A 23,705-nucleotide genomic window follows, 5' to 3' on the forward strand; every position below is an offset into this window, starting at 1 on the left:
ACTCGGTGTTGCGGGCCGGCCTCCCCGACGGCGTCAGCACGGTGTGTTATGCGGATGACACACTGGTGCTGGCCGTCGGGGCGCACTGGGGGAGGGCCATGCGTCGCGCGGAGGAGGGGTCGCAACGCGTCGCCGACCGGATCAGGGGGATGGGGATGACGGTGGCGGTCCATAAAACCGAGGTGATTGCGTTTCATTCACCTCGGCAGGATCCGCCACCCCCTCTGATCCGGGTGGGTGGGGCTGACATCGAGGTGAAGCCCCAGATCAGGTATCTGGGGCTGATCCTCGATAGCCACTGGCGTTTCGAGGAGCATTTCCGCTGCCTGGTCCCCCGGTTGGAAAGGATGGTTGCGGCTCTGGGCCGGATCCTGCCCAACCTGGGGGGCCCGGCGGGCCGAGTTCGTCGCCTCTATGTGGCAATGGTCCAGTCGGTGGCCCTATACGGGGCCCCCGTCTGGGCGGACGACCTGGCTGCCTCCCGGCGCAGCATGACTATGCTGCGTCGGGTGCAGAGGCGCATGGCGCTCAGGGTCGTCCGCGGGTATCGGACCATGTCACATGAGGCGGCGACGGTTCTAGCGGGGATGCCGCCCATGGACCTGCTCGCGCGGTCGCACGCGGTGATGTACCGGCAACGCGTCGACCGTCGCGCGGGGGTGGGGGTGGTCCCGGGCGGGCAGGAACCTGCTTGGGGCGATTTGAAGCGCCAGGCCCGGCAGTCCGTGTTGCTCGCGTGGCAGGAGCGGCTGGCTCTGCCAACCGCGGGGCACCGGACTGTCGGGGCGGTTCGGCCACTCCTGAAGGAGTGGCTGGACAGAGGCCATGGCAGCCTCACCTACCGGATGGCACAGGTATTTTCCGGGCATGGCAGCTTCGGAAGATACCTGTGCCGGATAGGGAAGGAGCCGACGGCGCGTTGCTGCCACTGCGACGCTGAGCAGGACACGGCGGATCATACCCTGGAGGTATGCCCCGCGTGGGAGGGGGAGCGCCGTGTCCTGGTCGGCGTCGTCGGGCGGGATGTCTCGCTGTCGGTCGTGGTGCGCGCCATGCTCGGCAGCGAGGAGAAGTGGAGGGCCGTGGCCTCCTTCTGCGAGAACGTAATGTTGCAGAAGGAGGCCGCGGGGAGGGAGCGCGAGCTTCAGCGGCGCGCTGAAGCTCGCGCTCGTGCGGTGGCCCGAGGTCGTCGCCCGGTCGCGAGGCGTCGCGGGCGGCCGCCTCGGCGTGGCGGATGACCTAGGCTGGGAGGGGGGTCCTGAGGGGACCCTCCCCCCGCCAGGCGGCGCCGGGTCGGACCGGTTGGGGGTAGGAGTGCCTCCCCCTACCGGTCCGACGCAAGGGGAGGCACCCTCGGCGGTCTGGTGCGGCCATGAACGCCCGGCCGCCGAGGGGTGGAAACGGGGTCGCGGGCGGTTGCGAGTTGGGGCTCGCAGCCGCCACTAAATGCGGCCCCGGGACGGATAGCGGCGGGATGGAGTGGCCCCGTCCCGCCGCTATGAGGCAGTGTGTCTACTGGGGGGACCGATTGTCTCCCCGGGGGATGGGCGCGAAAGCGCTGGCACGGGGAGGATACCGGAAGCATGCTTCGAGCGATTCCCGGTATCCTCACAAAGCGTGCCGAAGGGTCACCGTGGGGTTTTTAGTGGGTAGGTCCCGCGCCTGTCGTTGTACGGGCGCGGGGAATCCCACACACCCCTCCCACCTCTCCCGAAAGAGGTGGGAGGGAGTCTTTCGAAGATTTTCCCCACGACAAAAAAAAAAAAAAAAAAAAAAAAAAAAAAAAAAAGCCCGTTCTGCAGCTGAAAGGCTGGCAGCCCCTGAGGGGCGCGCCCACGCCTTGCGCCCATCCCCGGGGGGGACAAACGGTCCCCCCGGTAGACACTCTGTCTCATAGCGGCAGGACGGGGCCACTCCATCCCGCCGTCATCCGTCCCGGGGCCGCATTTAGTGGCGGGCTGCGAGCCTCAACTCGCACCCGCCTGCGACCCCGTTTCTACCCCTCGGCGACCGGGAGCCCATGGCAGCTCCAGGCCACCGAGGGTGCCTCCCCGTGGGCCGGACCCACCCGGTCCGACCCATCGCCGCCTGGCGGGAGGAGGCTCCCCTCAGGGCCCCCCTCGCAGCCAGTGTCATCCGCCGCGCAAAGACCACCGCCCGCGACGCCTGGCGCCCGGGCGACGCCCTCGCGCCACCATACGAGCGCGAGCCTCAGCGCGCCGCTGAAGCTCGCGCTCCCTTCCCGCGGCCTCCTTCTGCAGCATTACGGTCTCGCAGAAGGAGGCCACGGCCCTCCACTTCCTCTCGCTGCCGAGCATGGCGCGCACCACACCCGGCAGCGAGACATCCCGCCCTATGACGCCGACCAGAACACGGCGCTCCCCCTCCCACGCTGGGCATACCTGGAGGGTATGATCAGCCGTGTCCTGCTCGGCGTCACAATGGCAGCAACGCGCCGTCGGCTCCTTCCCTATCCGGCACAGGTATCTTCCGAAGCTGCCATGCCCGGAAAATACCTGTGCCATCCGGTAGGTGAGGCTGCCATGGCCTCTGTCCAGCCACTCCTTCAGGAGTGGCCGAACCGCCCCGACAGTCCGGTGCCCCGCGGTTGGCAGAGCCAGCCGCTCCTGCCACGCGAGCAACACGGACTGCCGGGCCTGGCGCTTCAAATCGCCCCAAGCAGGTTCCTGCCCGCCCGGGACCGCCCCCACCCCCGCGCGACGGTCGACGCGGTGCCGGTACATCACCGCGTGCGACCGCGCGAGCAGGTCCATGGGCGGCATCCCCGCAAGAACCGTCGCTTCCTCATGCGACACGGTCCGGTAGCCGCGGACGACCCTCAGCGCCATCCACACACCCGGATCAGAGGGGGTGGCGGATCCTGCCGAGGTGAATGGATCGCTATCACCCCGGTCTTATGGACCGCCACCGTCATCCCCATCCCCCTGATCCGGTCGACGACGCGTTGCGCCCCCTCCTCGGTGAGGCGCTTGGCCCTCCCCCACTGAGCCCCGACGGCCAGCACCAGTGTCATCTGCGTAACACACGGCACTGACGCCGTCGGGGAGGTCGGCCGGCAACACCGCATCGTATGCGATGTTCCACAGGAGTGGCCCGAGGACCGACCCCTGTGGAACCCCGCAGCAGACCTCCCAGCGCATATCACCATCCCGGCCCGGATACTCGATCCACCTCCCGCGGAGATAATCCGCGACGACTGCCCTGAGACACGGGGGTACCCGATGATATTGGAGCCCCCTCCGTATCTCCCCCCAGGGAAGGGTGTTAAACGCGTTGGCAATATCCAGCGTTACCGCCAACGCCACCCGTCCCCGGGAGACGGCCGACTCCGAGAGAACCCTGACCCGACTGATCGCGTCGACCGTCGACCGGCCCCCCCCCCCCGGAAACCGTACTGGTAGTCGGCCAGGCCCGGGGCACCCCGCGACAGGTGCTCGACGAGGCGGGCAGCAATCACTCGCTCGAAGAGCTTGCTCACCTCGTCGAGGAGACAGATGGGCCGGTATGCGGATGGAGACTCCGCGGGCCGACCCTCCTTCCGGAGGAGGACCATCCTCGCCACCTTCCAACTGGGGGGGAATCGCCCGTCCCTTAGGCATCGGTTAAACAACCGCCTGAGGTCGGCCCCAAAGACGCCGTGGGTTAAGACCCAAACCCGGCCAGGCACACCATCCGGACCCGGGGCCGTGTTACGCGCCCCGAGCCGTCTGATGGCCGCGGCCAGCTCCCCCTGCGTGACCCCCGGCTCGGCCACCCACTCCAACGGGGCCGTCGCCTCTGCCGGAGGACGTGGTCCCATCTCCCCAATTGGGAAGAGAGTATTGACCACGCCCTCCAGCAGCCGGGGGTCAAGACCCTCGGTGAGGGGGGGCGCCCACGGGCGGAGTTTGTTCAGCACCACCTTATAAGCGCGCCCCCAAGGGTCGTCATCAAGGGTCTCGAGGAGCTCCTTCCATGCCTGGGTCTTGGCCCGTTTGATGGCGACCAGCAGAGCCATCCGCGACATGCGGTATGCCTCATACAGGTCATCTGCCCTCGCTCGCGCCACGCTATCGTCTCTCCGTAGACGACGGCGCGCGCGGGTGTACTGGCGTCGAGCGCGGACACTCGCGTCTCGCATTTCCGCGATCGCTGCCGACCACCAGTACACCGCCCGGCGAGGAGAAGCCCGCCCGACCCGGGGCATCGCCGCGTCACATATGTTCGCGACCATCCCCCCGAGCCGGGCAACCTCCTCCTCTATACTCGGCAACTCGGCCACCCCCTGCGGCCAAGTTGCAGCGAGGGCAGCTGCCATCAGGGCGTCCTTGTCCAGGCGCCGAAGCGCACAGCAGCGCGGTGGGTTACCACCCGGACGGTGGTGTCGGGATGCATCCCCCGCGGCGGCAGAGACCTCCATCCAGATATACCGGTGGTCCGAGAGTGTCTCTGCCCCCGCGACCACGTGCCACCCCGACACCATGCGCACGGCCTTGGGGGTCGCGAATCCAACATCCACGATAGACCCCCCATATCGCCGCACACACGTGTGCTCCGACCCCCGGTTCAGTAACCGAAGGTCCAGCCCCGCCGCCCAGTCGCCCAGGATCCCGCCGCGAACGGAAGTCCTGGGGGATCCCCACGCCACCGACTTGGCGTTGAAGTCTCCCAGGACCAGCACCGGCCGGGCCGCGCAGCGCTGCACGCATGCCGCAACCTCGGCCAGGTACTGCTCGAACGCGACGTGACCGCTGCGAGGCGATATGTAGCACCCCACCACGGCGACTCCCCCCCAGTCCACGGCGACGAATCCCCGACCGCGCTCCAGCATGGAGAACGGCGGGGACCCGTCGCCACCTCCCCATACCGTCGCCACCAAGCCGTCCGCGTCGCCCACCCAATGAGGGTGATCAGGGACGCGGTACAGCTCGGCGGCGACAGCCAGGCCAACCCCCCACTCCGCGAGGACTTGGGACATCATATCCTGTGCCGCGCGGCAGTGGTTGAGGTCGGCCTGGAGGAGGAGGCGGGGTGCCATTAATTACCGACCGCCCCAGCCTCTTCGCGGCTGTCCGTCCCCGTGGCACCGTCCACCTCCATGGTGGACGATGCCACCGCCCGCGGCGCCGGAGTCGGAACGGCCCGCCTCTTCCTCTCCTTCCGGGAGGGGGAAGAGCACTTCCTGCTCCCCACCCTGTGGTCGGCTGGCATCCCCCTGTCCGCACATAGCGGGCAGTGGAGGGCCGCCGAGCACTGGCTCGCGCGGTGGTGCTTCGCCCCGCAGCGGTAATATTGACCGCTGCGGTCCACCGGCGAGGTGTACCACTGCCTCACATGCCCCAATTCGAGGCAGCGGTGACACTGGAGCGGGCGCGGCGCGAGTATCTCCACTCGCGCCGAAACCCACCCCACCAAAACTCTCCCGGATTCCGCCAATTTATGGGCGGCGGGGAGGGGGCAGCGGGCCCACACGGACACCAGGCCGGAAGGAGATCTGCGGATCTCCCCAACCCGCAAATCCCCCTCAGGGCAATCCCCCGCCCTTGCTAGGGCACGCGCCACGTCCTCCGCGGTGGCCGAGTCGTCCAGCCCACACACGCGCATATCCGTGCGCTTCGTGGGCCGGGCGACCCGGACACCCCGCTCGCCCAGCTGCTCCCGGAGCCTCTGGGCGAGTCGGTCGGCCTTCACGCTGCCGTCTGGACCGGGGATCTCCAGCAGGAGACCCCCAGTCACGGCCCGCTTCGCCCTGACGGAAGCGATGCCAAGCTCTTCCAGGGACACATTGTCCCTGGCGAGCCGCATCGCCTCCGCGAGGGTCAGGTCGCCCCCCTGCGCAACGGTCAGCGCTACCGCTGCCGTTTTAGGGGGGCGGCCAAGTCGCGCCTTCGCAGCCTTTCTCTTGGCCGCGGGCGGCGGGGGCGGAGGCTTGGCAGTGCGTCTAGGCATTCCTTGCAAATTCGGCATGGCTCCCGCCTCCGCCTATAGCACTTGCCTCCCCATAAGCAGTGTCTCTTATTAATAACATTATATCTTACTAAAAGTAAGACAACTTCCGCATATGGACGAGTCCCATCTGCGCTAACTCTTGCTGTGTGGGGGTGAGAATGTTCATATTAGAATATTATATTTTGTAATTGAGATTGTTAAAATATGATACAAACTAATGTGATAAAAATTATTTCTGCTTTACATACCTTCGACCCACGTGTCTGCTACCATTGTTAAACAATTTTTTTTATTTTTTATGTAAAAAATTTATGAAATCACTTCGGCTATAAATGGTATGGACTGGTCGTACAACTCTTTATATAGTGCATTACTCGGGTGGGGGAGGACTTGGTCTTCTTAGGAATGGGAGTGGTACTCGCTCGTATCTGCCAACATTAGTAGAATTGTATGCCTTCAGCTTCTCCCACAGCATTCTGCAAACTTTGCGTTCTTGGATCTTTTATGGCTTCTCCCACAGCATTCTGCAAACTTTGCATTCTTGGATCTTTTATGGTGTTACAAACATATGTATATTGGTATGTCTAAAGCGGTATTTTATAATGCCCCCATGGCAGCGTCTTGGTTGAATATGGTACGATATATCGTTTGTCATCGTATGGACTCAAAGCAATTTTTGTTTCTGATATCGTGTACACTTCATGCAACATGGATCTTATACACGATTGGTGACAAATCTTTTCAACCTCACCCATCAAACATTGCACATAATCATCAAATGTTATAGTTCGCGCTACAACATTACTCTTGACACCTTTCACCTTTTTCGTATCTTTCTTACCATCGACTTGTATGGCATACATCTTCGCTCTCAATCCAACAAATTCGGTCATAATCGCCCCATTATTTTCATCTTTCATTAAACCTGGTATCTTCTTATTAGCAAGCGCAATACCATATCGATTATCTGCGGGATAATCGCTCGTGTCAAAGCGGGTAATATCGCGTATCATAAGTTCATAAATATCGTCACACTCGATGTAGTAGATTAGACTGTCTGTATCGGTGTACATAATTTTACATTTATTCCTATGTGCGGGTAACATGTAATCATGATGGAATTCATGCAAACAAATCTTAGATATATCTAGTATACACATACCCACATAGATTGGTTTGTTAAATTTTACGAACAATTTATGTAGTTCGATCGCAACTAGGTTTTCCGAAAATATGCTGCGACTATGGAAATTTGGCTTAGCGATCAGTGCCTCTGCACCATATCTCCCTCCCCATTTCGTTACTAATTTTACATCTACATGATTGCGCACATTCTCCATGGTTTTGCCAAACACTGCATTATTCATTAACTTATATAAATTTTTCTCAAAATCGTTTGTAGCAAGAGTTCTGAACTTTGTATTTAGTTCGATGTAATCGCGAAGCCATGGAGATTGGGAAAACTGTAATATGCGGTGAACTTCAGTTACGCGAAGGCCGTGACGAATACATTGCTGCAGATTGCGATAGTGTATTACGTAACGCTTCTTATCGTATAGAGTCGCGAGGAGCTTCTCCTGGCGCTTGCCAGGCGGTTTATCACGTGTTAGGCAGAACGGTAGGTCAGTGTGCGAATCATGCAGATGTTGCGGATACTCCAGGTCGACTTCCAAAATATACCCCATCGATGAGTCTAACGCTACGGCCATTACATCTACATCTTTGTTGTTGGCCCACTGAAAATTGGCATATGGTAATGATTGACACATTGCCCAGCCGTACAAATTATTTACATCGAAATACATTAAATATGACGACGATTGCGATGGATCATGCGACTGCATGTACAAACCACCACGTATACCACGTTCGATAAATAGGACCATGTTGATATCGGTAAGAAGTTCGAAATTGATACGTGTATGCTTCAGCATGGCATCCCACGTAAAACCAGGCAAAGTATAATAGTGCGCGGGGTCGAGTCCATAACTTGCGATGCAACTATTGCGAAAATTTTCAAAAATATCAGCCAACAGCAAGACATCCGTCTTCAGATACAAATCGCTATACTCGCCGAGCGTTTCAATGGAGAACCGCTTCCACACGTTGACAGCGTGTGCGTAGTCGTTTTCGGATACTGTATCGCCAGTTAAGGAACTGTAAAATGAATTGTGTGATGGTAAACATGATTGGTCCAACTTTTCAATACAGTCAATGTACTCGTATGGAAACACCCCTTTTCGCGTCAATAAATCAAAATCTTCCGCAGATAATTTTTGAAACTCGGACCGTGTAATTTCAAGTTTATCTTTACTAAGAAAAGATACCAATTTCTCGAGACTTGTATTTAAAAATTTAAATGAATCGATGAATTGCAATTTTATGCGCTTGCGCGAGTTTGATTCTTCATTCGCGTTTTCAACGTATTTTGTAATTGAAATGTACTTCTCTTTTGTTATCGGCAATACAGTGACATCACCCTCAAATGCTGTGGCTATTTTCTTGATAATAAAATGTGAATCATAACCGGATAAATTGTGAAAGACTATAGGGATGGCAAATGCGTCTTTATAATTTAGATTGTGATTTGAATGTGCAGGACCTCTGTACCGACCGGTTAAGTGGCAATGATCGCGTACTCGCATATCATCTCGCGTAAACGGTGTTTCGCATATATGGCAGTGTGTTGCCGTATTAAAATTTCGTAATTGTTCAGCTGATAAATTTTCCATGGGTACATTGGTCGATAAGATGGACTTTACACGATGTGACAAATCTTGAAGTTGTCTTACAAACCATGATACGCAATCGGGATCGCGACGACATTGAAACGTAGATAACGAGTCGTCGTACGAGCACCGCACATAATATCCCACGCTAAATACTTGATGATGCTGGTACATGTATCTTGACGCTTCTCGATCAGTATCCGTTTTCTCCAAGATGCATTCCAGATCGGCATACACGATAAACGGAACACGCTCTTTCCTGTTATAGTTGCTGAAGCTAAGCCACTTACTGCCATCATAATTTGGCAATATGATTGCGCAATCATTCATCTTCTCACAATCCATGGTGTGAGCTTCCAGCTTCTCATTCGAGCTAAAGTAGTGTAAACAGCTGCAATAACAGGCATAATTTTTATCTAACATAAAATATTTAAAAAGATTTATTATATACATACCTATCAGAAAAGTATTTCCTACCATTATGTTTACTCAATTGGGTGCATACGAGGCGAGATAAGTTCTTAATCCATGCGAAATGTCCCACGTCGTTTGCTCCTTCTAAATACAAAAAATTGGCATGCCTCTCCATCTTCTTATCAGTGACTCGTATTGGTAACACCTTCTTATTCTCAATGGTATAGACATTGATGGAGATGTTGTTGATATGTTCAAACTTTTTAATTTGGTTCAATGTCATTGGAAATTCAATATCCTGGATATTCAACACTGTTGTATAATGAGGATATGACGATGCCAGAGATACGTGACTTTCGGCTGGATACAGAGCGGCCACCACCGACCACGCAAAACATGCATTGTCCGTTGAGCTTACATTGATTACCGCTTTCTTTAGTCGTATCTCTCGCGGTAATTGTATGACACATCCTGCATGCATCGGCATATATTTATTTACATTAACAATTAAATTCAGTATACGCGACAGCGCCCACCCACTGTCGCGCTCCTGAAACTCGTCTAAGGATGCTAGAATGGGTTGGATGACGCGCAAATCATACCATTCGCGTTGGTCAGACAAGCGAAAAAGTTCACAGTTTTTCGTGTTAACACTTTTGTTTGCACATTTGTTACCAGCCACAAATTTACCGTCAAGTATAGCATTTATTTTTACACTATCATGTTTCAGCACAATGTTCCGCACATGATCGACTACAATATCTCTCGCATCTTCGAGAAAATTGCGAGGCTCTATGTGGTTAGAATTTATCACCGCACCGGTCAATATACGGTTAACGAAAGCTGTATCAATTTCATGCCATCTGAGTCTTGCACTATGTCCAGCACCCACATGTACAAATCGATTGCGTGTCGAATTTTTTAGACTTTCTAATCTAGCGATACGGGCAATCAATGATTGTTTTTCGCCGATTGAGAGTCGCAGTCTCTTGATTCGGCTTCGTTCCTCCAACGAATTGAGATAGTCGCCAAGTCGATGTTCCCATAAATTGTATTCTTCCACCGTCCCTAATTGAACAGCTTGCTCATACAGCTCCTGCTCTTGATGATCCATACTGTCGTCTTTTGTGTTAATGTGTATAGTGATGCACACGATATATTACAAAAAATCACCGTTCCCGATGATGCTCTCGGTGATGCTCGCGATATATTACAGAAATCTGTGTCCGCAAATGCAATGTTATACCTTTTGCAGAGGTTGTGTTTTTGTTTGCATGTGTTCGTCCACAAATGCATTGTATACGTTTTTGCATATGTTCAGTGTAATCTAAAACACTTTGCAAAAAAAAACGTTGCGCTTTTCGCAGAAGAAGAATATGCGGCACAAAATAAGAAGATGAACAATGTCTATGTAAAATGGTTGGGGCTCAATAACTCGCACAATTCGTGGATCCCATAAAAATTATTGGGTATAGTGTGAACGTAAAAAAATGATCTATGTCGCGAAGAATATTATTTGGTTGCATCATTCTGCGAATGTAATGTTATACGCTTTGCAGAAGTTGCATGTTTAGACGTGCTCAAGGTAATCTAAAAGACATTTTTGCAAAAGTTGCACTTTTCGCAGAAGAACATGTGATATAAAGAATTCCTCCCCCCACTACGCGCCACCCGCTTCCCCTGATACATATGATGCAACGTTGCATTTAAGTGCTGCACAATATTCACACTCGTTTGATAGTATCGTCGTGAAACATTATCTATTGAATTCTACGTTCAAATTTTTTCTGAAAAAATGAATTATTGCATTCCTTGCAATACAGCATGCACAAGTAATGAGTAAGTATTATTATCACCACCCTCGGCGGTCTGGTGCGGCCATGAACGCCCGGCCGCCGAGGGGTGGAAACGGGGTCGCGGGCGGTTGCGAGTTGGGGCTCGCAGCCGCCACTGAACGCGGCCCCGGGACGGATAGCGGCGGGATGGAGTGGCCCCGTCCCGCCGCTATGAGGCAGTGTGTCTACTGGGGGGACCGATTATCCCCCCAGGGGATGGGCGCGAAAGCGCGGGCACGGGGAGGATACCGGAAGAATGCTTCGAGCGATTCCCGGTATCCTCCCAAAGCGTGCCGAAGGGTCACCGTGGGGTTTTTAGTGGGTAGGTCCCGCGCCTGTCGTTGTACGGGCGCGGGGAATCCCACACACCCCTCCCACCTCTCCCCAAGGAGGTGGGAGGGAGTCTTTCGAAGATTTTGCCCACGATAAAAAAAAAAAAAAAAAAAAAAAGTATTATTATCACCATTTTTTCTTATCCATTTTTTCTTATCGTCATTACTTATTGTCATTACTTACCTTTTATTCTTTATTTACTTTTCTACATGTAACAATAGCAAGAAACAGCATTCAACGCCTCATATACTGGGAAGGAGGTTTGCCCTCACATCCACAGCATACAAGTATTTGGTTATTGCAATCGGTGTAGGACCTGTATCCACCGTGGAAATTATACTTGGCGATACTCGAGGAAATAAATTGTTGCTGTCTTACTCAACATGGATGGTGTTTATTCAGAAACGCGAGGATATCAAACAACATGTGCTATCAGCTCCTTCTCCAACATCGTTATCAATTTGTGATTTGGTGCTTACGGTTGTTGCAATGCGTAATATGAACATTGTACAAGTGAAATTGCATGATGCTTGCATGTATATGAAACCGACAACTCTATTATTTTTATTCGAACTGAAACAGTGCATCGAGCATGCATATTCGTGACTATGCCAAAATACGCACTATGTTGGTGAGAAATACCAAGAATTTACAAATATTTTAAAACGCAATAGTATTATACGTAAACGTGATGCAGACAAAATCCTTCGTGAATATTACGACAAAAATTCGCCTGTAGATTGCGAGCTGTTGGCATATGCGCTGGATAACATTTTATATGATGATATTAATAATTAAAAATAAAAACTGCATCTAATTTTTGTTGAATAAAATTACACAGTTTATACTTGCACTGAATTGTGATAAAAAATTAAATATATTACTTTTTCGAAATAAACAAAATGCGTCTAATTTCTTTCCCCACCTACTCTTTATCGACCTCTGATAATTACCTTTGATAATTACGTATCTAATTTTTGTGGAATAAAATTACACAATTTATACATGCACTGAATTGTGATAAAAAAATTAAATATATCACTTTCTCGAAATAGTCAAAAGACGTCTAATTTCTTTCCCCACCTACTCCTTATCGACCTCTGATAATTACCTTTGATAATTACCACTTCTTTTTACCAGATGCATGTAATTTATCTCCCCTTCCCTTTTTATCGATACCAGGCTGTTAAAATAGGTGCGTGTCGGTCTTTGGGGGGTTTTCTCCCCTGACCTGATCTCTCACCCTTTAACGGGGAGTCCGAATTTCGAGGGATTGGAATTGTGTGGGAAAGTGAATTGTACATTTAAAAATTTCCTTCGCCTGGTCCATTGGACACAGGCCGTTTATTTAAACAAAAAATAAAATTTGAAATAAACAAAAAGGAAGGAAATTAAAAAACGAACAATGAAAATGATACAGTTTGTATAAAAAATGCAGGAAAAACCCTTGCTGAAGGCTCGGAAAAAAACCTGCGCCGCCGTCGGCCCCTAGGGCTCTCGTCTCGGTCTTTTGTAATCAAAAAGAAATACCGAAATCCGGCGGTTAATACCTGACAACGCTCGGTGCGTTGTCTGACTCGCTCTAATCCATACGTTCCTTCTTCCGTTCACGGTAAACAGGAGCGGGATTCTTACACAGCGTTACACAACTGTGTTAGTGGACTGTATTATTATTTCAACGTTTCAGATTTTGGAAACGTTGAATTGCAGATGGGGAAGACGAGATTTTAATCTCGATCTTCCCACTGCTGCAGGCTTGGTTTTTGCAGGAGAGGACAACAAGTGGAGGTTGTAAGGCTCCAAAGGTTGTCAACTCCGCGGTCCCTCGCTGTTCCCTGGTCCGTACGGGACCGGTGTGATGCAGAGCCTTAACTGCGCAAAGGCGACTGATTATTAAGGTTCTAACACCACGGTGCCCTTTGAACGTAGTTCTACGTCGACTGTCCGTATCCACTGACGATCTGGAACCCACGCTCGAGCAGGTCGAAACCAGCCGAGATATTTACTCAGGGAATGCCAATAAGGCCCCTATCGGGTGTTATCCCAAACTTTTGTTTCGACCCTAGAAAACGACGAACCCAACCCAGGGAGTATGCAACAAAGTTGTCCTATAGATTGGGTTTTTGAACCGTGCAATAGCCAAGCAGAGAATCAAGAAATTCTCTCGGTTCTCGAACACGACCACTAATTACAGCAATCCGTGTTCCTCGTCGCAACGGTGGCGATAATCAAGCACTATTTAAGTGTAAGTTTGATTATGCTCAGCCACCGATTGCGGGTTAAAGCTTTGGAAAGATAATTACGCTGATTTTATTCATTTCCACTTCTACACGACCACTGATTACAGCAATACGTGTTTATTCAGCACCGATGGCGGTAACCAATCACTATAAAAGTGTAAATTTGGTACTTTTCAGCCATCGGTTGCTTTTTGAGCGAAGTGGAAAGAAAATCAGTTGGATTTTGTTTCCTTCCAAAATGGTTCGTTTGTCGCGGTGACCGATTTCTGCATGTGAACGTATGGCCGGAATATTTCGACTCAAGGGCAGGATTATTTAAATCCGCTGCAGTCTCAATTCCGAGCAACTTTGTTCACATAATTCTACGACAAGTTAGACAAAACTAACTCGTCGAGAATCGGTCTCCGACTTCAGACGAGGTCGACGATGAGGTCCGCTCTCGTCGAGAACCAAATCGCGAGTTCACCTGAGACATACCTGCTTAACCATGGCCACGAGGGAGGGGAAATTTTCATCTCGTGGCGCTGTCTGGTCTAAGCTGTCTGTCTCTTATTAATTTTGAATCCTCTCTTCGTTTCGGCGTAGTAACACCTGTTCTATAGGAACCGTTACTGGGCCGATCGCGGAACTGTTATCGAATGTAAATACGGAGTTTTTCTATGCGGTATAGTTCCTGGAACGTAATACGCCTCAGAGAAGCCTCTGGAATGTCGCGTAAACGAGGAACAACACCGTACAAGAAATGGCCCGTTTTTCTCTCGATCACGCGATGGTTCAACCGACGTTTTTCGATTGTCGAATTAACGCGATATTTAAACACAGGCAATTACCATCTTTCATTTTCTAACATCTGCTAATTACCAGCCGTTAATGCCAATTATCGATCGTTGATACTAATTACCGACCACAGATACTAATTACCAAACATAGATACCAACTACCGACCGTAGATACCAATTATCGACTGTCGGTAATAGTTACCGACCCCCCACTCCGACTGTCGGCCCCCCTCCCGACGGACCCACTATGGGCCCACCACTACGACGCGCAGGCCCCCCCTCCCCTCACCCGCATCGCCCCTCTCCCCCACCCCCCTCGGAGCCCACTGTCCACAACTCCCCTTTCTCACCTACTTGTAAACAAGCAGTAAGCTGGTATGCAAGCCGTGAGCTAGTAAGAAAACGGTAAGTTAGTAACAAAGCAGTAAGTTAGTAACAAAGCAGTAAGCTTGTAAGCAAGCAGGAAGCTAGTAAGGAAGCATTCCGCTAGTAAGGATGCAGTAAGTTTGTAAGAAAGCAGTATGTCAGTAAGCAAGCAGTGAGCTAGTCAGGAAGCATTAGTTAGTAACAAAGCAGCAACCTAGTAAGCAAGTAGTAAGAAGGTAAGCAAGCAGTGACCTTGTAAGGAAGCATTCCGCTAGTAAGGATGCAGTAAGCTTGTTATCAAGCAGTAAGCTAGTAAGCAAGCATTGAGCTAGTAAGCGAGCATGAAGCCAGTAAGGAAGCATTCAGATAGTAAGGATGCAGTAAGTTAGTAAGAAAGCAGTAAGTTAGTAAGCAAGCAGTGAGCTAGTGAGAAAGCATTTAGTTAGTAACAAAGCAGCCTTGCTAGTAAGCAAGCAGTAAGCAGGTAAGCAAGCAGTAAACTAGTAAGCAAGTAGTAAGCTAGTAAGGAAGCAGTGTGCTAGCAAGCGAGCAGGGAGCTAGTAAGGAAGCAGTATACTAGTATGCAAGCAATAAGCGAGTAAGCTAACTGTAAGATAGTAAGCAAGCAGTAATCTAGTAAGCATACATTGAGCCAATAAGCGGGCAGGAAGGTAGTAAGTGAAGCATTATGCTGGAGATCAAGCAGCAGGATGGCAGGAATGCTGTTAGCTAATAAGCAAGCAGTAACTTAGTAACAAAGCAGTATACTGGTAAGCAAGCAGTAAACTAGTAAGCAACCAGTAAGCTAATAAGCAAGCAGTAAGCTTGTAAGCAAGCAGTAAGCTGGTAAGCAAGCAGTAATCTACTAAACAAGCAGTGAGCTAGTAAGCAAGCAGTAATCTAGTAAGCAAGCAGTGAGCTAGTAATCACGCAGGAAATTAGTAAGGATGCAGTATGCTAGTAAGCAAACAGTAATCAGGAAAGCAAGCAGCAAGCTAATAACCAAGAAGTGAGCTAGTAAGGGAGCAGGAAGCTAGTAAGGAAGCAGTGACCTAGTAAGGAAGCAGCATGCTAGTAAGCACGCAGTATGCTAGAAGCAAGCAGCAAGCTAGTAAGCAAGCATTATTCTGGAAAGCATGCAGTAAGCTGGTAAGTAACCAGTAAGCTTGTAAGCAAGCAGTAAGCACGTAAGCAAGCAGTAAGCTAATAAGCTCGCAGTGAGCTAGTAAGTAACCCGTATGTTTGTAAGCAAGCAGTCAGCTAGTAAGCAAGCCGTATGGTAGTAAGCAAGCAGTGAGTTAGTAAGCGGGCAGGAAGCTAGTAAGGAAGCAGTGATGCTAGTAAGCGAGGTGGAAGCTAGTAAGGAAGCAGTGATGCTAGTAAGCGAGGTGGAAGCTAGTAAGCAAGCATTGAGCTAGTAAGCGAGCAGGAAGCCAGTAAGGAAGCATTCGGATAGTAACGATGCAGTAAGATAGTAAAAAAGCAGTAAGTTAGTAAGCAAGCAGTGAGCTTGTGAGAAAGTATTTAGTTAGTAACAATGCAGCAATCTAGTTATCAAGCAGTGAACAAGTAAGCAAACTGTATGCTAGTAAGCAAGAAGTACGCTAGTCAAAAAGCAGTAAGATTGTAAGCAAGCAGTTAGGTAGTAATCAAGCAGTAAGCATGTAAGCAAGCAGTAAGCTAGTAAGCAAGCCGTGAGCTAGTAAGAAAACATAAAGTTAGTAACAAGGCAGTAAGTTAGAAATAGCTTACTAGCTTACTGCTTGCTTACTAACATACAGCTAGCTTACCTAATTACTGCTTCCTTACTAGCTCACTGCTTCCTTACTAGCTCCCCGCTCGCACAGTAGCTCACTGCTTTCTTACTAATTTCCTGGACGCTTATTAGCTCAATGCTTGCTTACTGACCTGCTGCTTACCTACTAGCTTACTACTTCCTTACTAGCTTACTGCTTGCTTTCTAGCTTACTGCTTGCTAACTAGCGTACTGCATCCTTACTAGCTTACTGCGTGCTTTCAAGCTTACTGCTTGCTTACTAGCATACTGCTTTCTTACTAGCTACTTGCATTCTTGCTAGACTGCTGCTGGCTTACTAGCTTACTGGTTACTTACTAGGTTACTGGCTGCTTACCTGCATACTGCTTGCTTACTACCTTCCTCCTCGCTTACTAGCATACTGCTTGCTTACGAGCTTACTGCTTGCTTACTAGCTCCCTGCACGCTTTCCAGCTCACTGCACGCTTACTTGCACACTGCTTGCTATCTAGCTTACTGCTTGCTTGCTACCATACTGCTTGCTTAATAGCTAACTGCTTTGATACTTGCCTTCATGTTGCTTTCAAGCTCAGTGCTTGCATATTATCTTTCTGCTTGCTTTCTAGCTTATGGCTTGCTTACTAGACTCCTGCTCGCGTACTAGCTCACGGCTTGCCTACTAGCTTACTGCTATCATACTCGATTACTGCATGCACACTAGCCTGCTGCTTGCTTTCTAGGTTACTGCTTCCTTACTAGCTCCTTGCTCCCTTACTAACTAACTGCTTGCATACTAGCTTACTGCTTGCTTAGTAGCATTCACCTTTCTTACTAGCTTCCTCCTTGCTTACTAGCTCACAGCAAGCTTACTTGCTAACTGGTTGCTTAATAAATTACTGTTTGCCAGCAATCTAGTTGCTTTCATGACAGCTTACTGCTTGCATATTAGGTCACTATTTGCCTGCTAGCTTACTGCATGCTTACTAGCATACTGCTTCCTTACTAGCTTCCTGCTGGCTTACTAGCTTACTGCTTGCATACTAACTTACTTCAGGCTTACTAGCTTACTACTCCCTTACTAGCTACCTGCTTTCTTACCAGCTTACAGCTTGCTTACTTGCTTTGTGGTTGCTTAGTAGCTTACTGCTTCCTTACTAGCCCGTTGCTTGGTTACGAGCTTGCTGCTTGCTTACTAGATTACTGCTTTCATACCAGCATACTGCTTGCTTGCTGGCTTGGTGCTTGCCTTCTAGCATACTGCTTGCTTACTAGCTTGCTGACTGCTTTCTAGCAAACTGCTTCCTTACTAGCTTCGTGCTGGCTTACTAGCACACTGCTTGCTTAGAAACCTACTGCTTACTTACTAGCTCACGACATCCCTTCTAGCTGTCTGCTTTCTTACAAGCTTACTGCTTGCTTACTAGCTTACTGCTTGCTTACAAGCCTACTGCTTCTTTACTAGCTTCCTCCGCACTTACTATCTCACTGCTTGCTTACTAGCTTACAGACAGTTTAGGCGCTTACAGCTTGCTTACTAGTCTGCTCCTTGCTTTCTAGCTTACTGCTTGCTTCCTAGCTTGCTGCTTGCTTTCTAGCTCCCTGCTCGCTTTCTAACACACTGCTTTCTTACTAGCTAATTGTAATCTTACTGGCCTGCTGCTTGCATACTAGCTTTCTGGTTGCTAACTGGCTTACTGGTTGCTGAAAAGCTAACTGCTTTCTTGCTAGCCTGCTGCATATTTTCCAGCTTCCTGCTTGCTTACTAGCATACTGCTTTCATACTAGCTAACTGCATTCTTACTAGCCTGCTGCTGGCTTTCTAGCTTACTGCGAGCTTACTAGCACACTGCTCTCTTACTAGCTAGTTGCTTTCATACTAGCCTGCTGCATGCTTACTAGCTCACTGCTTGCTTGCTAGCATACTGCTTTGTTACTAGCTACCTGCTTTCCTTCTAGCTTGGTGCTTGCTCACTAGTATACTGTTAGCTTACTAGCTTACTGCTTGCTCAATAGCTTATTCCATTCTTACTAGGCTGCTGATTGCTTTCAAGAATACCGCTTCCTTACAAGCTTTCCTCGTGCATACTAGCTCATTGCTTGCTTACTATCTTACTGCTAGCTAACTCGCTTACTGCTTGCATAGCAGCCCGCTGCTTGCTTTCTAGCTTACTGCATCCTTACCAGCGTCCTGCTTGCTTACTAGCTCACTGATTGCCTACTAGCTACCTGCTTTCTTACTAGCCTCTTCCTTGCTTTCTAGATTACTGTTCGCATACTAGCTTACTGCTTGCTCATCAGCTTACTGCTTGCTCACCAGCTTACTGCTTGTTACTAGCTTCTGCTTTCATACTGGCCTTCTACTTCCATTGTAGCTTTCTGCTTGCTTACTAGCCTGCTGCTTCCTTACTAGCTTACTGCTTCCTTACTAGCCCGTTGCTTGGTTACGAGCTTGCTGCTTGCTTACTAGATTACTGCTTTCATACCAGCATACTGCTTGCTTGTTGGCTTGGTGCTTGCCTTCTAGCATACTGCTTGCTTACTAGCTTACTGCCTGCTTTCTAGCTAACTGCTTTCCTACAAGATTCCTGCTTTCTTCCTAAGATACTGCTTTCATACTTACTTGCTGCTCCCTTACTAGCTTTCTCCTCGTTTACTAGCTCACTGCTTGCTTACCAGCTTACAGCTTGCTTACATGCTTACTGCTTGCCTACTAGCTTACTGCTTGCTTTCAATCATACTGCTTCCGCACTAGCTTCCTGCTTGCTTACTATGTTGCTGGTTCCTTAATTGCTAACTTCTAGCTTACTAGCATTCTGCTGTCTTACTAGCACCATGCTGGCTTACTAGCTCACTGCTTCCTTATTAACTAACTGCATGCTTACATGCTTACTGCCTGCTTACTGGCTTTCTACTTGCTTGTAAGCTTACTGGTTGTTTGCTAGCTTACTGCATGCATACTAGCACACTGCTTCCTTACTAGCTTCATCCTCGTTTACTAGATCATTGCTTGCTCATTAGCTTACTACTTGCTTACAAGCTTACTGGTTGCTTACAAGCTTACCGCTTGCATACTAGCATACTCCTTTCCTACTAGCTTCCTGCACGCTTACTAGCTCACTGTTTGATTACAAGTTTCCTACTTTCTTACTAGCCCACTGCTTGCTTACTAGGTTATTGCTTGGTTACTAGCTTACTGCTTGCTTACTAGCTTGCTGCTTGCTTTCTAGCTTACTGCTTGCTTACTAGTGTAGGATTTAACGGAGAGAATATATTTGAGGAACAAATATACAAAGAATATTATTTTATTAAACAAATTAGGTACACACAATTTAGCAATTAACGATTAACAACACAAATTCAAATCACATTAATTGGCAACACAACTTATAATCACGTGGCTCTTTCACAATCACTCGTTTTCCACTCCTCGTTTTCTCGCTGTCCCTGCTTACCAATTCCTTCTCGAACAAAACACTGCCAAACCATTTGCACATAAATTAACATTAAACAAAACTACAGCGTGGCACAAATATTCAATACAAATCTCCTACATTCGGCCATACTGACCTCCATCCGCCTCGGATGAATATATCTTATATTTGGGATGTAATCCTTCCCGCCCATTTTGACATTCATCCGCGCCGGATGAGGTTTACAAAATAAGCCATGGTTTCATGTATTCTGCATATGTTGATGTTGCCGAAGGACCTTCATGGAAACCTACTTTTTCTACATCATACGTGTCGTTACATTTAACTTTTGTAATGCGATATGGACCTAGATACTTTGCTCGTAATTTTCGTCCTGGACCTAATTGTGCATGCTTGATAGCTACAAGGTTATCTACTTCATACCTAACGCCTTTTTTCCTTTTTCGATTATATGTTTGACGATTTTCTTCCTGCACTTTAAAAAGTTGTTCTTTAGCTCTTTCACGTAACTCGTTTCTGTTTTCATTAAATTGAGATAAGAATTCCTGTTCGACAAGGTCTTTTAGTTTAATATCAGTTTCATCATACATTTTTACCGCAAATAATAATTCAAACGGTGTCATATAGATACTTCTCTGAAAAGTTGAATTTAGCACGCGTTGTAATTTATCTATATGCTTATACCATTTCGTAGGTTCATTAATTGAAAGCTTTGTCAAAATCGGAATAATTGTTCTATTTAATCTTTCTACTTGACCATTAGCTAGCGGTGAGCCTGCTGTTATTTGTAAGCATTTAATATTTTCTTTCACACAATAATCTTTAAATTCTTTCGAAGTAAATGCTGTACCTCGATCTGATATAATCTGTTGTGCACTTCCAAAATTTTTTTTTTGTACATCTAATTTACATAAGACTTCTCTCGTCGTCGTCGACTTTGTCGGATACAACCAAATAAACTTAGTAAAACTATCAATAATAACAAAAATATGATTGTAACTTTTGCTTGTAGTATCTAATGGTCCTAAATGATCGATATGATATGTATGCAATGGAATATCAATTTTTGTAAGTGGATGTAAGGAACCTTCCTGTTTGCCCTGTTTGTAATTTGCCATAATGCACGGAACACAACTAGAAATATATTGCTGAATCTTTTTTTCAAGATTAGGTATATAATAATCTTGTTTTATAAATTCCTCTGTACGTTTCAACGCAAAATGTCCTCGTTGATGTGCTAATTGAATTATTTCGCCTTCTAACAATTTTGTTCATCTCTCCATCATTTTCCTGAAACTTTTGTATTTTAACATATACAGGATCTTTAGTAATTTGAAAAACTGGATATCTACTTAAAGCATCTAAGTGCGTCATACATGTGCCTGATCTATGTATAATCTTATAGTGATAATCTTCTAGAAAAAGAACCCATCGAGCAATACGCGGAACTAATTCTTTCTTATTTATCGTTAATTTAAAAGCAGCACAGTCAGTAACTATGGTAAAAGAAATTCCTAATAAATATACACGAAATTTTTCGAGTGCCCTAACGATAGCAAGAGTTTCAAGTTCATAACTACAATAATTCCGTTCTTCACATTTAGTCTTTCTACTCATATAATATACAGGATGAAATTGTCCGTCGTCAGGCGATTTTTGCATTAATACAGCACCATGTCCATCTTTACACGCATCAGTATGCAATTCTGTTTCAAAATTCAAATTGTATATATGCAACACAGGACTCTGTGTCAAAATCTGTTTTAATTCCAAAAATGCCTTTCTTTCACTATCGGTAAACTGAAATGTCCTGTCTTTTCGTAACAAATCACTTAATGGCTTTGCTATTAGTGAATAATTCATAATAAATTTACGAAAATAACCAGATAATCCCAAGAAATATTGGACATCTTTTATCTTTTTTGGCTCTGGAAAAGTAAATACAGCCTTCATTTTCTCCTCTGATGGATAAATTTTCCCTGCTTCTACAATATGACCCAAAAATTCAATACGTCTTTTCATAAATTTACATTTTTTGAAATTTATTTGCAATCCATAGTCACTAGCAACTTGAAGAACTAATTTTAAACGTGATAAATTCTCTTTGTCATCTGAAGCTAAAATAATAACATCATCCAAATACAGTAAAACAATATCTTGATTAATTAAATCCCGAAATACACAATTTATAAATCTCTGAAAAACCGAAGGAGCGTTATACAATCCAAATGGCATTTTAATAAATTCATATTGTCCATTTTGTGTAACAAATGCAGTGTATTTCCTACTCTCTTTCTCTACTGACACGTGGAAAAATCCATTTTTTAAATCAAGAGAACTAAACACTCGAGCGTTCTGCAATTTATCTAATAATTCTTCGATTAATGGAAGAGGAAATTTATCTTTTTCCGTAATCCTATTCAATCGCCGATAATCAATACAAAGACGTGGACTTCCATCGTTCTTTTTCACAACAACTACAGGACTTGCATACTCAGACGTACCAGGCTCTACTATTCCATCCTTAATCCACTCCTCTACTTGCTTATGAACAATTTCACCCTCTAGTTTAGGTAATCTACGTGGTTTCTGACTAAGTGGTTGGTCATCTTTTAATCTTATACACATTTGTACGTTAGTTGTCTTACATTTTTTTGGTTCATACGATAAAACAACATTTTCTAATTCTTCGCGTAATTTTTCATCAGTAACATGACTAACATCTAATAACTGCTCTTTAGTAGAACTCATTTGCGTTAAAAACATAATCGAAGGAATTTTCCTTATCGTTATACCCTGATTATCTATTTTGACTTCAGCCAAATTTAAAATATCTGTTCCAATTACTGCATCCATATTCATTACAATATTTGGGACAATATAAACAGTAGTTGGAAAATCATTGTTGTCTATCGTAAGAACTGTTTGTAAATATCCTAAGGGTATAGTCTCATATTTTCCAAAACCAGTTAAGCGTATATGCGTATCGTATAAAGGAATAGATTTTAATTTGTTATAAATATTTTCACGTATTAGTGTTACTTGACTTCCAGTATCTATTAATGCTTTTACACGTATATCATTTATATAAACATCTTTAAACATATTACTTTTAAAGGGCGGTAAAATACAATTAACATTTCATCGTAACTGCACAGATGACTTACCCTCTCGTATAACGGTACAATCGTTTGCTACATGCCCAAATTTTTGACATTTAAAACATTTTCTCCCTATTTCTTTGTAACAACAATCATTGAATACATGGCCTTTCCCCCGCAGTTGTAACACCGAAGTTCCATCTTCTGCTCTTCTCCTTCAATATTCTTTGACGTATACACCTTCGGAGATTCCATTCTTGTTTTGTTTTCTTCTTTCCGCCGTCCATATCCGTTTATTTGTTGTAATCTTTTTGCGTTCCGAATCGTTTCGTAAAGTTTAAGACAATTCTTAAAATCCTGCAGTTTCATGGCTCCAAATAAAACAAGTTTATTATTAATATCATCCTGTATTCCGTCTATAACGTACTTAATAAGAGCATCATCTTCCACATTGCCCTGAGAAGCTAATTCTTTCATTTTGAGAAAATATTCTTGAACAGTTTCGTCTCTCCTCATTTTTCGTTTAACTAACATTTCATGTAGTTCAGCACTATTAATTTTATGTGAAAACTCATCACGTAGTAGAGATTTAAGTTTTCTCCACGTCGTGACAACACCTTCACTCTGAATAAATAATTTTGCTATACCTGTCAAAGACGTTATTGCAAAAATTACTTTCTCCAACTCAGACCATTGAAACAATATTGCAACATCTTCAAAATCAGAAATCCATCCTTCTACAGAATATACACCAGTACCATCAAACTGGCGA

General features: G+C 47.2%; 2 protein-coding genes across 2 annotated transcripts; both read right to left on the reverse strand.

Annotated features, from left to right (window-relative positions):
- Nucleotides 1-6,533: 6,533 nt before the first annotated feature.
- LOC143350398 (uncharacterized) lies at nt 6,534-7,289 on the reverse strand. Its single transcript, XM_076782518.1, has one exon. The coding sequence runs from the start codon at nt 7,287-7,289 to the stop codon at nt 6,534-6,536; it is 756 nt and encodes a 251-aa protein (XP_076638633.1).
- A 490-nt stretch (nt 7,290-7,779) lies between these two features.
- LOC143350235 (uncharacterized) lies at nt 7,780-22,688 on the reverse strand. Its single transcript, XM_076782186.1, has 4 exons — nt 22,327-22,688; nt 9,134-9,808; nt 8,969-9,069; nt 7,780-7,787 (listed from the first exon to the last, which is right to left on the reverse strand). The coding sequence occupies exons 1-4, from the start codon at nt 22,686-22,688 to the stop codon at nt 7,780-7,782; spliced, it is 1,146 nt and encodes a 381-aa protein (XP_076638301.1).
- Between the last annotated feature and the right edge of the window lie 1,017 nt (nt 22,689-23,705).

This window comes from Colletes latitarsis, chromosome 14 (genome assembly GCF_051014445.1).
Source record: "Colletes latitarsis isolate SP2378_abdomen chromosome 14, iyColLati1, whole genome shotgun sequence".
In the NCBI taxonomy this organism is placed as follows: domain Eukaryota; kingdom Metazoa; phylum Arthropoda; class Insecta; order Hymenoptera; family Colletidae; genus Colletes; species Colletes latitarsis.